This window comes from Macrotis lagotis, chromosome 8 (assembly GCF_037893015.1).
Source record: "Macrotis lagotis isolate mMagLag1 chromosome 8, bilby.v1.9.chrom.fasta, whole genome shotgun sequence".
Lineage (NCBI taxonomy): Eukaryota > Metazoa > Chordata > Mammalia > Peramelemorphia > Peramelidae > Macrotis > Macrotis lagotis.
In genome coordinates, this window is record NC_133665.1 from 120,302,267 (window position 1) to 120,316,432 (window position 14,166).

The window sequence follows — 14,166 nt, forward strand, 5'->3', positions numbered from 1 at the left end:
AGAAGAGATCTATCTACCAGCTAGAAGATATTTACCAATGGCATTTTGTTATTCGGTTGGTAGTTTTCAGTCATATCTGATTCTCCGGAATCCTATTTAGAGTTTCCTTGGCAAAGATACTAGAGTGGTTTGCCATTTCCTGCTCTAGTTATTTGATAGATGGGGAAACTAAGGAGAAATAGAAGTAACTTGCCCAGGGTTTCATAGCTAGTAAATGTCTGAAACCATATTTGACCTCAGCATGATGAGTTTTCCTGATTCATCCCTTCACTCTATCCCTGTACCACTTAGCTGTTCCTACCAATAATAGTTAGGTAGACTTATAGTGATCTCTTAAGACTAAATGGCCTCAGTCATAGATCTTAAGGACTCAATTCCTTTATTAGGTGGGAAGCTGGAGAATACATCCTTCTATGGTTTTTTCTGACACTAAGATATTGATTATATGACTATCTACTCAAATCCAATTGAATGATTTTGTTTTTGTCTTTAGAAATCTAACTAGTTTCTTTACTGATATGCTCCATACCAAGAAGCCCATTCAGATTTGTCCAAATGTCTAATTTTAAAAAAGAATTTTCACATATACATCATTGTCTAACAAATTAGATTATAGTTGCAAAGACAATTCTATTCTTAACTTAATCATCATCAGCTAATGACATTTTAGAACTAATGTGGACTTCTCATAGGCCCTTTAATACATCTCTTTTATTCTTGTATATGGTACCTCATTAGAGATTGACTTAGCTAAGGTAAATCATACAGCGAGTATCATTGGCCATTGAATTTATATCTACCAACTTCATCAGGGGCTAAGTGGCACATAAAAATGGTATTTATGAAACCCTTTCTTGGTCTAGGAGCTTCCACTGAACAAACCATTTAGCTGAGAAAACTGTGTAAACAAAGGTTTTATCTGGGGCCTTGTAAATCACTAAAGGATATTAGCAGTTCATTTGAGCCGTGGTATATATGTATATTAAAAAGATACTTTCCATGCCCTATAATTTTGTTTGGTTAAATTTTCAGAGACAGCAACAGATCAATATTTTCAAATGACTAGAGTCAGACTTCACTCTCACTCAATCATATTCTGAGAAGGACACCTTGATTTACATGGAAAGAGTATCTTCTTGTTTTGTACCTCATGAACCCTGGGATCTTTTACAGCTCCTGGATTATTTGTTCAATAATTACTCAAGGGGCAGAGAGCAGACAAGGCCAAATCATATTTGCATGTTTATACTTTACATCAGCAGCCTCCTGGTGTGGGAAGAGAGTCATCTGTGTTTGCAAAGAGTCAGAGGTTTGTAAAATGGCCAAGAGTTGCAAAAATCTGACCCAGATAAGATGTCTGCTTCCTGGATGTGACACTCATGTGCTATGAGACCCTGGGCAAGTCATCTATATTTTCTCCTCCCAACTTTCCTCTTCAGCGCTTGTTTCCTAATCTCTCTCCAATGGCTCTCAGTTAGGAAAGATGCTTAGGGAAACAAAGGAAAAACTGCCCTATCCAAAATTAACCTTTAAATACATATCTTTTGTCATTATTTAGTTTTCATTCTATGTGATTTGGACATTAAGTTCTATTTTTTAATATGAAATGACTTGTTGTTCAGTTGTTTTCAGTTATGTTTGACCTCCCATTTGGGGTTTTCTTTGATTTGCCATTTCTTTCTCCAGCTCATTTTACAGATGAGGAAACTGAGGCAAAGAAAGTTTTAAGTGACTTGTCCAGGGTCACATAGTATGAGTCTGAGGTCAGATGTGAACTTAAGAAGATGAGTCTTCCTGACTTCAGGTTCAGCACTCTATCTACTATGCCACCTAAGCTGTCCCAATATGAAACAATACATAGAAAGATTCAAGTTCAATAAAATGACTCATTTTTAGGGATAGTAATGCAGGCAAGAGATACCAGGGTCTGCTTTGTGTTTTGAATTCTGGCGTGGTTTAGACTGTATAGTTGACAGGAAAGTATGTAGGATAAATCAGAACTGAATACTGGGAAAAGGATACAGTTTTTGTCCTTGAGGAAATAGGGGAAAGGAATGGCTATTGGCAAGAGTGTTTTATCAATACATGGTCTCTTGGAGCAGAAGTAAAAATCAAGGGAAACAGGATATCATTAGAACCATATAAGATTCCCACAACTCAAATCTTGATAGAAAATTAGATGAAGTTTGAAAGGTCAATGGATTTGTGCCCAGGATTTTAAAAATAGTTAAGTATCTTTGTTAAGGTTAGGACTTGGTCTATGCCATACAGACTGGCACTTGTGATCTGATCCAATGACGACCTTCCTGCTCTGTCAGCTGGGGATAGAGGAAGAGGAGGCAGTGGTGGACTGGTCAGGGGATTCCACAAGTCTCTGAGATATCGGGGACCTGAGACCTTAACTTCCAAAGACACATGTAATGCTTCCTTTGTCCTGAATGTTCCCATGGAAACACTGCCTCTCCGTTCTGAGTAGATCACCCACCAACACCCCCTTCTTTCAATCTCTGTTTATGAGTGGGGTCTGCATTTGAAGTTAGCTCATGTAGTCACCATTTATTCCTGAAATAATTATTGACAATTGTGCCATCTATCAAACATGAAAATCATACCATTGTCTGATCCTCATTAGAAAACATGATGTGAATTATTTTTCTAAATTCAATGATGGATTTGTCCTGGGACAAGAGTGCTCTTAAATCTGTCTTGCATATGACCAAGTTTGCATCCACATGCATGGACCAGGTTAAGAGTTCTGTGACTTACTAGTAAATTGAAAGAGGTATTCTGCAAAAGAAGCTAATTGGCTCTGAGGGGGTTGAACCTGAAACCCTGTCTTCATTAAGGGTCAAACTTCAACCAACTGAGCTATCCCCCCCTAATCAGATATTCAATCCAACAAGTATTTATTTTCTTTAGCATATTTTTGGGCAACTGATTTTACTTTATTGTCCCAGTGAAGAAATCACTTTAAAATTTGTTTGAAAAGCTTTTTTTTTTTTAATGATTTGTTTAACTGTTTTAAATGCTCTGTTTTGGTGAGCTGATAAGCAAGAAAGGTAAATACATTTGAAAAGCTACAGATAGTATCTAAAGCAGGCTGATTCAGAAATACAGGATTACATTACCTGGAAGGCTGTGGGGGGCCAGTCTAAGGGAACCAGTGGAGAACCATTAACAGGGATTATTTCATGGTGGTTTTAAAATCACCAATAGCAGATGCTTCAGTTTAAAGAGAGAAACCAGCTGACCAGAAAACCAAAGATGCAGAGAAATAGTGTTATGAGTGAGGCTTCTATAGGAGCAGAGTTCTATTTCTTAGGGAAGCAGTTTCTTTGACTTTATGCCTTTGTCATGAAGTAAGGAAAGATGTTCTTACCCGGAAGAATGGGTGTATTATCAGTCACTTAGGGATGTTACATTTCTTTTCATTTTGAGAATATATAAACTTGACAAATCACTGCAGCTAAGAGGGTTGGCTTCTTTATGAAATTGAATCTGAGGCTTCTAATTAACAGAATTTTAGAGCAAGGTGGGGGGATACTTAGTGAAGAGCTACTAAAACTCACTTGCCTCAGAAAACCAAGCCTCCTTTCCCCAAGAACTGAATCCAATAAAATTTTGTGCTTTGTCATCACTTGATTTGGGGGGGGGTGATAAAAAAGGTAAATTAAAATAATGAGGTAGAATTTTAGTAAACTGCATAGAATGGACTATGGAACAATTTGGATAAAAGACAAAGATCCCCAAAGAAATAGTCAAAGGTCTAAACTTGTTTTAAAATCTATATATATATACATATATATATGACATGTTTCTGTAAAATACTTAGCTGTGCATGTATGTACATATATAGTATGGTGTGGGAGAAAGGGGAATTCTAGCCATAGAATCCAAAAGACCTAGCTTTGAAATCCTGTCTGTGCCACATAAAGGTTGTGTGACCCTGGGCAAATTGACCTCTCAATGTTCTGCGCAGTTCTCTAAGAATGTAAGTTAACAAGGAGTTGCTGACTTACACTTGGCAGAAGGAGATTTCCTTCTCAGAAAATCGCATATCTGCACAAAAATCATATAATTTAAGAATCTGATTTAGTTAATGAGATAGAGGTTAAATAGATGGTCTTCAGGAATTTCAGTGATTAAAAAATTCAGTATTCTACTGTCAATCTAGTCCTCAGTTACGAGAAATTAATTCCCTCGCTGATGATATGAGTAACACAGATAAAATATTTGGGACCTCATATGAGGAATAACAAAAATATCATCCCTAAAGCTACTTCTTTATCCCCTATATTTCTGCCAGTCTTTTCTGATTATGGAGGGCTTTATAATGAAAGAACTTTTTACTTTTCAAAGCATATTTTCTTTAGTTTAAAAAAATTGACAGGTTTTACTTTATTTACCAAAAAGGAAAGTGGAATTCATGTTACAACTTTCTCTGTGTGCAAGAATATGAGTGTGATAACAAGCTTGTGGTGGATGGCAATAGGTTAGTTAATAAACAAGTAAGCTCCTACTGATTTGAACTTGCTAAGTCAGGAGCTCAGGTAATAGAAGACAAGAGAGGGAAGGTGATTATCAAGAATCAAATCCACAGGTACTCCCAAAGCCAAGCTTCAGGGCTTGATTATCCTGCAAGCGAGTTAGACGGGCTAGAAAGACCCAAAGAAAATAAAATTGAGTCTATTGGGGTTTCATGGTTTATGGGTAGAGAACACTATAAAGTTCTTAGGGTCCTGAGTCACAGGAAGGAAGAAAGAAAACAAACTTTAATTAAGAGTATTTAGTACTGGGAGAAAAAAATGCAGAAATAGGAATTGAAAATGAGAAGGCATAGGGATTAAGGTATCCAACAAGGGGCATGATTTTGAGACATGAACAAGGTCTAGGAAGGGAATGAAGGCCACTCTACAAAATGGAGGCTTCTGGAAGAATATCCCAGTGGGAGGAAGGGTGGGTTTTACAGAGAGATGCATCATGTTGAGAGGGTTACAGGGAGAGGAGGTTCCAGGCCTTAATATTTGACAAAAATATTAAAAAGTTAAAAAAAAAGCAAAATCACATGCTAATGGGTCTCAGTTCGCTGAGTCATATTTTGATGTTTCCTTTTGTTCCACAAAATTATTTACAAACTCCAAGTTCTGCTCTGAGCTGATGTGTGATCAAAGGATCCCTGATTTTGCCAGCATAAGGGAACTCCCTCCATGAAATAGCAAAAATAACTTCAATGACTGAAAAATAACTCAGGGAGTCGTCTGGGACACACAGAGCTTAAGTAAATTGTATAAGGTCATATGGTTAGTCATATGGTTAGCTAGCATCAGGAGAGGGATTTGAATCTTAACTCTAAGTCTAGCACCCTATCCATAAGGTTGACCTATGTCAATGGTATTCTAAATATTATTCCTTACAGAAATAATATGAGATTCTGTTATGATCAGCCTTCACTATTGTGGTCTTCTACTTGTGGTTAGTTATGTGAACTTTAAAAAATTTTTTAAACATGGTGGCCAGATTATTGGGGATGGAAGGAAAAGAATGGCTTCTCATCATCGAGAAGGGAGCTCTCTGAATTTAATAGCTTTCTCCTGAGACTGCATAATGAAAACTTTTGAAGTTCAGTTTAGATAAAATATTCAGTAATTCTTATTGGAGATTCTATGATCTATCAGCCTAGCTGGGAAAAAAAGAAGTCCTGATAAAAGACATGCTAGACAGATTTCTAGTCTTCTCTACTTTTGGCCCAGGCTCCAAATGCCACAAGAATAAGCTTTCTGACAATACTTCAGGACTTTTGATGTCCAGAACAAATGAGGAACTAGGGGTGGAGGATGTTATAAAATGAACTCAGAAAAATTCCTTCAAATCCTATAAAAACTTTGCTTCAAGTGATGGGTCAAAATTTGGGTAATTTTACATGCACATTTCCCCAATCTAAGCACATTTTCCTAATCTATTTTTTTTTTTTTTGGAGAGTAGACAATCCCTACTCAGAGTGCAACTGTTTTGTTTATGGGACAGTCAGGGAACATTTTCTCTCTTTTGTTCCAGGGAGATCTGACCAGATGAGAAAGAGTAGGGTCACTTAGGTACAATGTCAGCAAAGACAAAGACATTTAGCAATGTCCAAAATGGCAGGCTCACCACGTACCTCAAAGCCAGAATTTTCAGAGAATTGGAGAACTGGAAGAGATGTTAACAAGCATCTGGTTCAAAGCATATATGAAAGGAATTTCTGGTATATAACATACCCAACAAGGATTTATCCAGTCTCTGTTTAAAGAACTCCAAGAAGATAGAAGACACCATCTCTTGAGCCAGTCCATTCCATCTCTGGACATCTTGAGTTGTTAGGAAGGGTTTCTTGATCTTAAAACTAAATTGACCTTTTTTTTTTTTGCAACTTGTTTCTACCCTCTAGGGCCAAAGTGAGTGAGACTTTTCTTCCCTTCACATGACAATAGGTCTTTAACACTTGAAGACCGTGATTATGTCCCTCCCTGAATCTTTAGAACTGAACATGAATTCCTTCAAGTGATATGACATAGACTTGAAGCCCTTCACTACCTTCTGGACATGAAAGTTAGTCATGTCCTTCTTATACTTCTTATACTATATACTCTTATACCTCAACATAGCACTCCAGATAAGGCAATAGCCTGGGCAAACTGGTAAACTGCTTAGGTCAACAGAAACAAATGACTCTGAAGGAATACAGAATTAAAAGAGGCAGAACAGCAACTATAAAAAAAATTCAAACTATTCTAATAACCACTCAATCTTGGATATTTGGATGTAATTTCAAGTTGTTGAGAACACTATTTAAAAAGACACATAACAAAAACACTGCCTTCCTACCTAACCTCTCCCGTTTCTAATCAGTTCCATGTGCTACAGTCAAAATCATCTTGTTCATTTGCTTCTAAAAGCTTGTGATTTTTCCTCTAGAGAGCCTGGGTTTCTGATCCACATCCCTTATTCACCATCACCTTAGGCTACTTTCTGCAAAATTCTTCTAGGATCCCATTAATAGCTTCCTTCAGTCTGGTCTTCTCTCTCATTCTGCTTTCTTGCCCTGAGAGTCTCTACAGGCTTTTCTGTTAGTGGTTTCCTTCCTAACAACCATTCCCCAAAGTTTATCCAACACATTCCCCTCTTAAGAACTTTCTTACTCTCACTCTTTTCAGAAAATGTTCTCTCTAAAAATATAATGGGAAAACTGTCCTACCAATATCTTCAAGATTTAAGCTGAGGCTATGTTTATCCATATAGCTCTTGCCTACTTTTTACACTTACAATGTCCAATACTCAGTACAATGTCTACTTAACTTTAGGATCCGTATTTACACTTATAGGTTAAATGCTAGGATCAATTATCAAAAGAAACTTCCAAAGAACTATTTGTAGGGAAAGAAGTGGTCAGTCTGAGAAGCAGAAGCAACATGATAGAGACAAGAGAAGGAGATCTGGAGTCAGAGGATATGATTTCAAATCTCAGCTCTGCCACTTATTTGTGTGACTTTAGGTAAGTCATTTAACTTCTCTTGGACATCACTTTTCTCATATGTAAAATGATTGTCTTAGATTAGATGATCTCCAAGGTTCCCTCTAAGACTAAATAATGATTTAGATCCAGTCACTAATCAGTCAGCTTGTGAACTATATCCTGCTCTTATTAGTATTAGACCGCTCAGCTGGGAACACCTTGCTGTATGGAGGTACAATTATTTCTCTCATGATGGGGTGGAATGGTTTTGTCATTATATGTCTAATTCTCCTAAGGAGGTTCATCATAGTATTTTTTTACTTCATGATAGAAGGTAATAGTTATCCTATTCTTATTCTTGATTCTCCTGGGGGTTCATTGTGGGATGGACAAGACTTAGTGCTCATTCACTCATAGGGTCATTGGTTCTTGGAGCTTATGGACAACTTCCCACCCAAAGCAGTGATTTCCTTCAAAAATATCCCTGACTTTTAGCTTCAGCTTGATGGTCATTCCATTGTTAGCTTACCATATGTCTCCAAGTAGCTTTGTGGAGTCAGACATGATGTTCTGGATACAGAATATCATACTAAGTTTTACCTCTAAAACTTACTCCAGGAAACTTAGTGTTTACTGTAAAGTGCACTTCTTTGTTTATAAATGACTACTAAATTGATTATTTGTACCTTTTTCAATCTTGCGGCCCCTGTTCCAGAACGAATAGCATCCATCAATGCCTGCCTTACATCCACAGGATCACTCATGGGCCCAGTAGGGTATTTGGGCGTTGTCTTTGACACAGTGGAGTCCCTGGACTCAGGAGGGGGCAGTGGCGGTGCTACAGGTGGAGCTGGAATGGACGTCTCTTCTTCCTGAGGAGGAACTTCTGTAACTTGTTTGGAGAGTGCTGCTTCTCGGAAACTCTGAAGTTCTCCCGAGGCAGAAGATGAGACCTGTCAAGGACACAGTTAAGTGAAAAATGACCAAGTCATTTCTGGACAGTCCAAGGACCCCCTGAAGGTCCAATGGTTCACTGGCAGTCAGGCTGAGGAGCCTTGTTTATCCACTGGCCAAAAAATCTGGCACTGCACTTTCTCATCATTCATTGAGATGGGTTATTCCATCAAGGATCTGGCAGCAACTTCATCTTAGAAAGGCAATATACTATTTTTCTGAGAATTCCTCTATCTTGAAACTTTATTTGATGAACAAGGACAGCAACTGAAGCTGACCAGAAAAGATTACTCTTGGAAAAATCCATTAGGATTAAAATCCCACTGATCCAGTTGGGTGTTGTGCCCTTGGGAATGCCTCATGCCACTGTGCCAGCAAATTTATTGGTTTCCTCAGTCTTTAAGGGAACAGCTACTGGCATTTATGCTTCACTTTTATTCTTTTTTTGTGTTTCATTCTTTAATTCTTCTTCTCTATTTCTTTCCTATTCTTACAGGATCAGGGAGGTTCCTGGGTTGACCAGTTGAGTTTTGGAAGCTACAATACTTTATTCAGGTCACCAGGAGGCGCACTGTAGAGTGATTACTCACATTTCCATGGGATTTTACAGTTAACAAAATGCTTGACTCCCATCAATGTGCAGTTGTGGTAAAAGCTTTGGTCTTGGGAGTCAAGAAATCTGTACTCAATCCCTCCTCTGACACTTAAGGAGTTGTGTGATCACTAGGGATAAATTGTTTAACCTTTCTGAACCTCAGAATGGAAATGGGAATAATACTACCTAGAGCACAGTCTGAGCATTGTTTTGAGGTCTAAATGTAGGAAAACCTTGAATCACTAAATAAGTGCCTACTATTAGAATGATCTTGTGAAGTAAGTAGCAGCCCTGTAGTACAATGGAAAGAATGCAGAATCCAGTATAAGCATCTGTATTTGAATCACTTCTATACTTTATAATTATATAACATACCTGGAAAATGGAAGCTCAGAGACATTATTTGACTTGGCTAGTTACCCAATGAGCAAGTGATAGAGTCAGTATATCAAATAAATTGATATACTTTTTATCATTATGTAAATGCTGCTGCTATGAGACTCAAGGCTTCAGCATCTTCAATAAAGGAGGCATTCTCAAGGACAATTAAAGATAATTGTGTCCTGATGATTGTAAGCTGACTGAAGGCAGAGAGAATATCTTATTTTTACTCCTACATCTTCCTCTCCTCATTAGTGTCCAACAGCACAGTGGGAAGTGCACATGGGATGCACTTAAATGTTGGGTTGAATGAATAAATGAATTAGGTCAGTGGCCATTGCTGCTAACTCACATAACCTTCTTCTAGCTGCTCTCCTTTAGGTGGGTAACCCTTTAAATGCCCAGGATATTAATAAGCTGAAATACCTTGGAGGCTCATTGGTATCAGCGTAATGCCACATCCTCCTTAGCAATGACAAAATCTTCCCTACTAGAGGACTCTATGATAAATTGCAATTAAGTGGAATCTGGCCAACAATCCAGGGGTAATTGGGCTCCTTTACTCATTGGAATAATTGGATTCATTAACTTATTTATTCTCAAGCATCTAGCTTAAATGAGGGGGAAAAAGAAAACAACAAGGTATGAGATGGTCTGTGTACCATTTAAGCTCTAATGGCAAGGAAAGATGACATGTTTAACCATATGCCTGTCTTATTAGACCAATCTACTGAGAGGTGAAGAGGTGATTTCAGTAATTCTTTCAAAGAAGTAGAATAAAAATAATGTCTTTTGACTCCTTTTTTAACTCCAGTGCAGATAGTATTCAATTAATAAATGTTTACTGATTAAGAGGAAGAAGACCTAATGTTCAAATTCCAGATTGATTTACCAACTGGGTTGTGTGGAAAATCTTTCTGGGCCTTTATTTCCTCATTTATAGAACAAGAATTAAATTACTTGTACTATTACCTCACAGGAATGTTTTGAGAATGAAATGATACAATATTTTTGGAAGTATTCTGTAAATTACAATTTCCTAGGGATAGAGACTTGAAGGTGGAAGACTTGACTGCATGTAATCCCCTCAATTTACAAAGGAGGAAATGTAGGTTAAACTCCCAAGATAGAGCAATCAGTTAATCAACTAATTATTTATTATTCACCTGCTATGGATTAGGCACTGTATTAGGCACTGGAAATACAAAAATGAAATATAAGTACTCCTTGTCCTTGAGGACATATCTAGCAACAAAAAAAGGCAGGTCATTGGCTGGGGGGGGTATTTGCAGTCATGAAGACCTGAGTCCAAATTCTGCCTTAGATATTTACAAGTTGTACGATTCTAGGTAAGCCATTTAAGTGTTCAGTGCCTCAGTTTCCTCATTTGCAAAAATGGAACTAATAACAGCACTACTTCACAGGGTGTTTGTGAGGATAAGATAAAACAACACATGTAAAGTGCTTGTAAACCTTAAAAACTACTACTTCTAATTATTATTATTGCTACTAAATTAAAAAACATACAAGATAATTTAGAAGGAAGGAACTTGCAGGTGAAGGAGGTTAGGAATCAGGAATTTTTACTGTAGAGAAGGTGGTGCTCTTTTTTGGAAACATTTCTATTGATTTTTTTCCTTTTATCCTCAGAATTGCTTCCTTTTCTCCTTTCCCTAGAGCTATCCTTTATAACAAATAACATTTTTAAAGACAAAAATATATAATCAGTACAACCAAGCAATACATTGAAAAAGTGTTAAAAAGTGTGATGTGGAACCCCTGTGGACCTCCTCCTTCTTCTTCTGAGGTATGGGAAGGGATGGCTTAGGACTCCTTTATATCTCTTCTTTCCAGTCATGCTTGTTCATTATAATTTTACAACATATACTTCTGATAGTTTTATGTGTGGCTGTTCTCTCCCTTTATATTGCTTTAGTATATTGTTTTCTTGACTGTGGTTACTATTTGTCCTTTGTTCTCAAAAAAGGAACTATGACAGCAGGAGAGTGATATCTTGACTTGAAAGTGAATGGGATTTAAGTGAGCAGAACTATGCAAAGTCATCAGCCTCACACTCTCTCCTCCAGAGTCATCAGAGTCCAAAGGCAGGACAGGTCAGGATGACTGACAATAGCTCAGGATGCAGTGAGAGACTTTGGCCTTTTTAGGCCAAGATTTCCCCCAGGCTCCAGTTTTTTATGGGGCAATATCCATTCAGTAGTTAAAAGTTAAGTAAGAATTGAGGGAAAAGAATCTAGTTTTCCTTATAAAAGAGTCAATCTGGAAGGGAAGGACCCTCAGAATTCCTGGCTAGAACAGAAGACAGCTGCTATTTACACTCACTCTGAGCCATCAAAACCAGAACAAAGAACAAGTTATGCTTCTGCTGGGACCAAATAATTGATCAATCTGTGAGAGCCAGAGTGATTTAAGTTTAAAGGCATAGTCAAGTAGCTTTATTTGAATACCAAATGGGTTTTATCTAAGCCTGGTTTTCCAGAGCTATAATTCAAGAAATCATAAGTTAAAACTACAAGAGACAAATTTCTGAAAGACAACGATAGGGTAAATAATTAGGGAAGAAAAAAAATCTAGACCCCAAACTCCAAGATACCTTGTGAAGGATAAGCGATCAAAATTTATATTCTTTGGACAAAGCAACTACATTTGAGGTATCGAGGGAGAAACAGGCTCTTAGTAAATTCCAAGCATAAGAGACAATAAGTTTTGTATGTGAAGAACAGAAAAAAAAAAAGACCACCAGTTTGGTTGAGCCATAAAGTGTGGGAAGGAATGTAATATATAATGTGACTTGGAAGGTAGTTTTGGAGTCAGGTTGTGAATACTGAAAACAACAACATGAAGTAAGAGATAAAGCCAGATTCAAAGTCATGTCCTTTGAGAAGCAGTGTGGTGTAAGTGGGTAGGGCACAGAACTAGGAATCAGAAAGACCAGAACTTGAATTCAGACTCAGCCACTACTAGCTGTGTGACTTTAGGCTAGTCATTTAAACTCTTTGGACTCAGTTTCCTTTTCTGTAAAAATGAGGAGGTTGGACTGGATGGTCTCTAAAGTACCTTCCAGCTCTTATTTTTGAGCCAGTGAACCCACGACTACCCAAGTATGTTAAATCTATACTCCTCATTATATTCTTAACTCATTCTCCCCTACATCCCAGTTAAGATGGAGGAAAAAAAATACTATTCTAGCTTTACAGATTTGGAAGTGTCACCATCTTTGGGGTGGAGTAACTATTGTTGGGACCTTTGGGGGTGGAAGGAGGGAGTGTCACCAGATGAAAAAAACGGTGAGAACCACTATTCAAATGAACTATTGGTCTTTGCAGCCCAGAAAGCCCATAAATTTGACTTTCATTCTGGGCCACGCCTAATCCAAGAGCAATTAGAATGAAAAGACTTCTTTCAAGCAACAAATGAATTGTTTCAAAACTGGAATTTAACCCCTTATAGACAAAGATCCCTCACCCCACTCCAGTAAGAGTCTGGCACGTCTAAGAAATTACCTCAGATCTAAACCGAAAAGTTCCACTGGCATCCTTGGGTCTTACATCTTAAAGGTGGCAATGAGATACAGCCTTGCTCAGTCCCATTCCTCCATGCTCTTGTTTTTGGTTCACTAGATATGCTACTCTGTGAGTATACTTAGGCTTTTTTGGAGCCTGTGTAATCTCCAGCAACTTAACTAGAAAACTCAGGAGTGGGGGAAAAAAAAAATCACATTTTCAAATTCTCTCTTATTCTTCATGGTCTTTCATAGTCTTAAACAATTCTGGAGGCAAAATTGCATTTCCTTTTGTATATTGAACTTCTCTTGGAGAGTTTAAGAAAGTCTTTGGTTTGGTATGTTCCCAGTAGGTATCCTATAAATGTTTGTTAATCAACACTGTTGATATTCAGAGTTGTGACTCTTTGTGACCCCATATGGGTGTTCTTGGCAAAGATACTGGAGTCTTTTGCCAATTCCATCTCCAGTGGATTAAAGCAAACAGAGGTTAAGGGACTCACCCAGGTGAGTGTCTTAGGCTAAATCTGAACTCAGGGCTTCCGGACTCAAGACCTAGTCCTTAGTTCACCGAGTCATCTAGCTGCCTCACCAACTAGCCAGCGGAATTCTCTGGGACCATCAATCAACAAGCATTTTTTAAGTCTATCAAAGTGTTAAGTACTCAAGAAAGACAGACTGCTTTTGTTCTCAAAAAGCTCACATTCTAATGGGGGAAACAAATCTGCAAATAGATATATACATAAATATGTATACATTTAAACGTACATAAAATTATCCCTTCCATATTAGAAGGGATGTTTACGGGAGCGGAGCTCCTGTGATCTGGAAAATTCTTGTCAAAGTTTTTGGCCTTCCCTTTGTACAAGAGAAGATGTCTGAATTATTATGGTACTAAAAGATAAAAATATGTTGATATTATACAATACTATGTATATATTTTATGTATTTCAGATATTCTAAATATTTTTTGTGTCCTCTGTTGGCCTTCACATGTTGTTGGCAGATTCAGCAAAACTCCCTCCCATAGGGGCAGCTAGGTGGCACAGTGGATAGAGCACTGGCCCTGGAGTCAGGAGTACCTGAGTTCAAATACGACCTCAGACACTTAATAATTACCTAGCCGTGTGGCCTTGGGCAAGTCACTTAACCCCACTGCCTTGCAAAAAGGAAACAAAAAAAATTCCCTCCCATATTTCCATTTAATTTCTTATGGCACAACCC

At 37.7% G+C, this 14,166-nt stretch overlaps 1 protein-coding gene across 17 annotated transcripts in view; it reads right to left on the minus strand.

The window, feature by feature from the left end:
• The window catches only part of COBL (cordon-bleu WH2 repeat protein), a 330,921-nt gene that overhangs the window by 10,892 nt on the left and 305,863 nt on the right, over window positions 1–14,166 (minus strand). For all 17 annotated transcript variants that reach the window (XM_074198296.1, XM_074198310.1, XM_074198305.1 and 14 more), the window contains one exon: window positions 8,176–8,442. In XM_074198296.1, coding sequence (XP_074054397.1) covers window positions 8,176–8,442 — 267 coding nt within the window. The remainder of the gene's footprint in view (window positions 1–8,175; window positions 8,443–14,166) is intronic.